The 205-nt window shown below is 62.9% G+C and overlaps 1 protein-coding gene across 1 annotated transcript in view; it reads right to left on the minus strand.

Moving 5' to 3' along the window:
* Positions 1–73: 73 nt before the first annotated feature.
* Positions 74–205, minus strand: part of RBP5 (retinol binding protein 5, cellular) — a 1,641-nt gene continuing 1,509 nt past the window's right edge. The window contains exon 4 of the mRNA XM_010139504.1: positions 74–127. Within this exon, the coding sequence (XP_010137806.1) occupies positions 74–127 (54 nt within the window). The remainder of the gene's footprint in view (positions 128–205) is intronic.

Raw genomic sequence — 205 nt, forward strand, 5'->3', positions numbered from 1 at the left:
TCGTGTTTCTTTGCCTTGTTTCTTTTTCGGGGCAGTTCGCGCTCGGGAGCTGGGGTCCCGTCCGGGGCAGCGCTCACTTCACTCTCCGGAAAACCTGGACACAGACCTCGTCTTCAGCGGTCATGCGCTGGGGAAGGGGGAGCGGAGGAGTTTCGGCTGGATCCCCTACTTGTCTCCCTCCCCATCTGCCCCCGCTGCGGCATGG

The sequence above is a fragment of the Buceros rhinoceros genome, unplaced genomic scaffold, assembly GCF_000710305.1.
Source record: "Buceros rhinoceros silvestris isolate BGI_N320 unplaced genomic scaffold, ASM71030v1 scaffold31467, whole genome shotgun sequence".
Taxonomy (NCBI): domain Eukaryota; kingdom Metazoa; phylum Chordata; class Aves; order Bucerotiformes; family Bucerotidae; genus Buceros; species Buceros rhinoceros.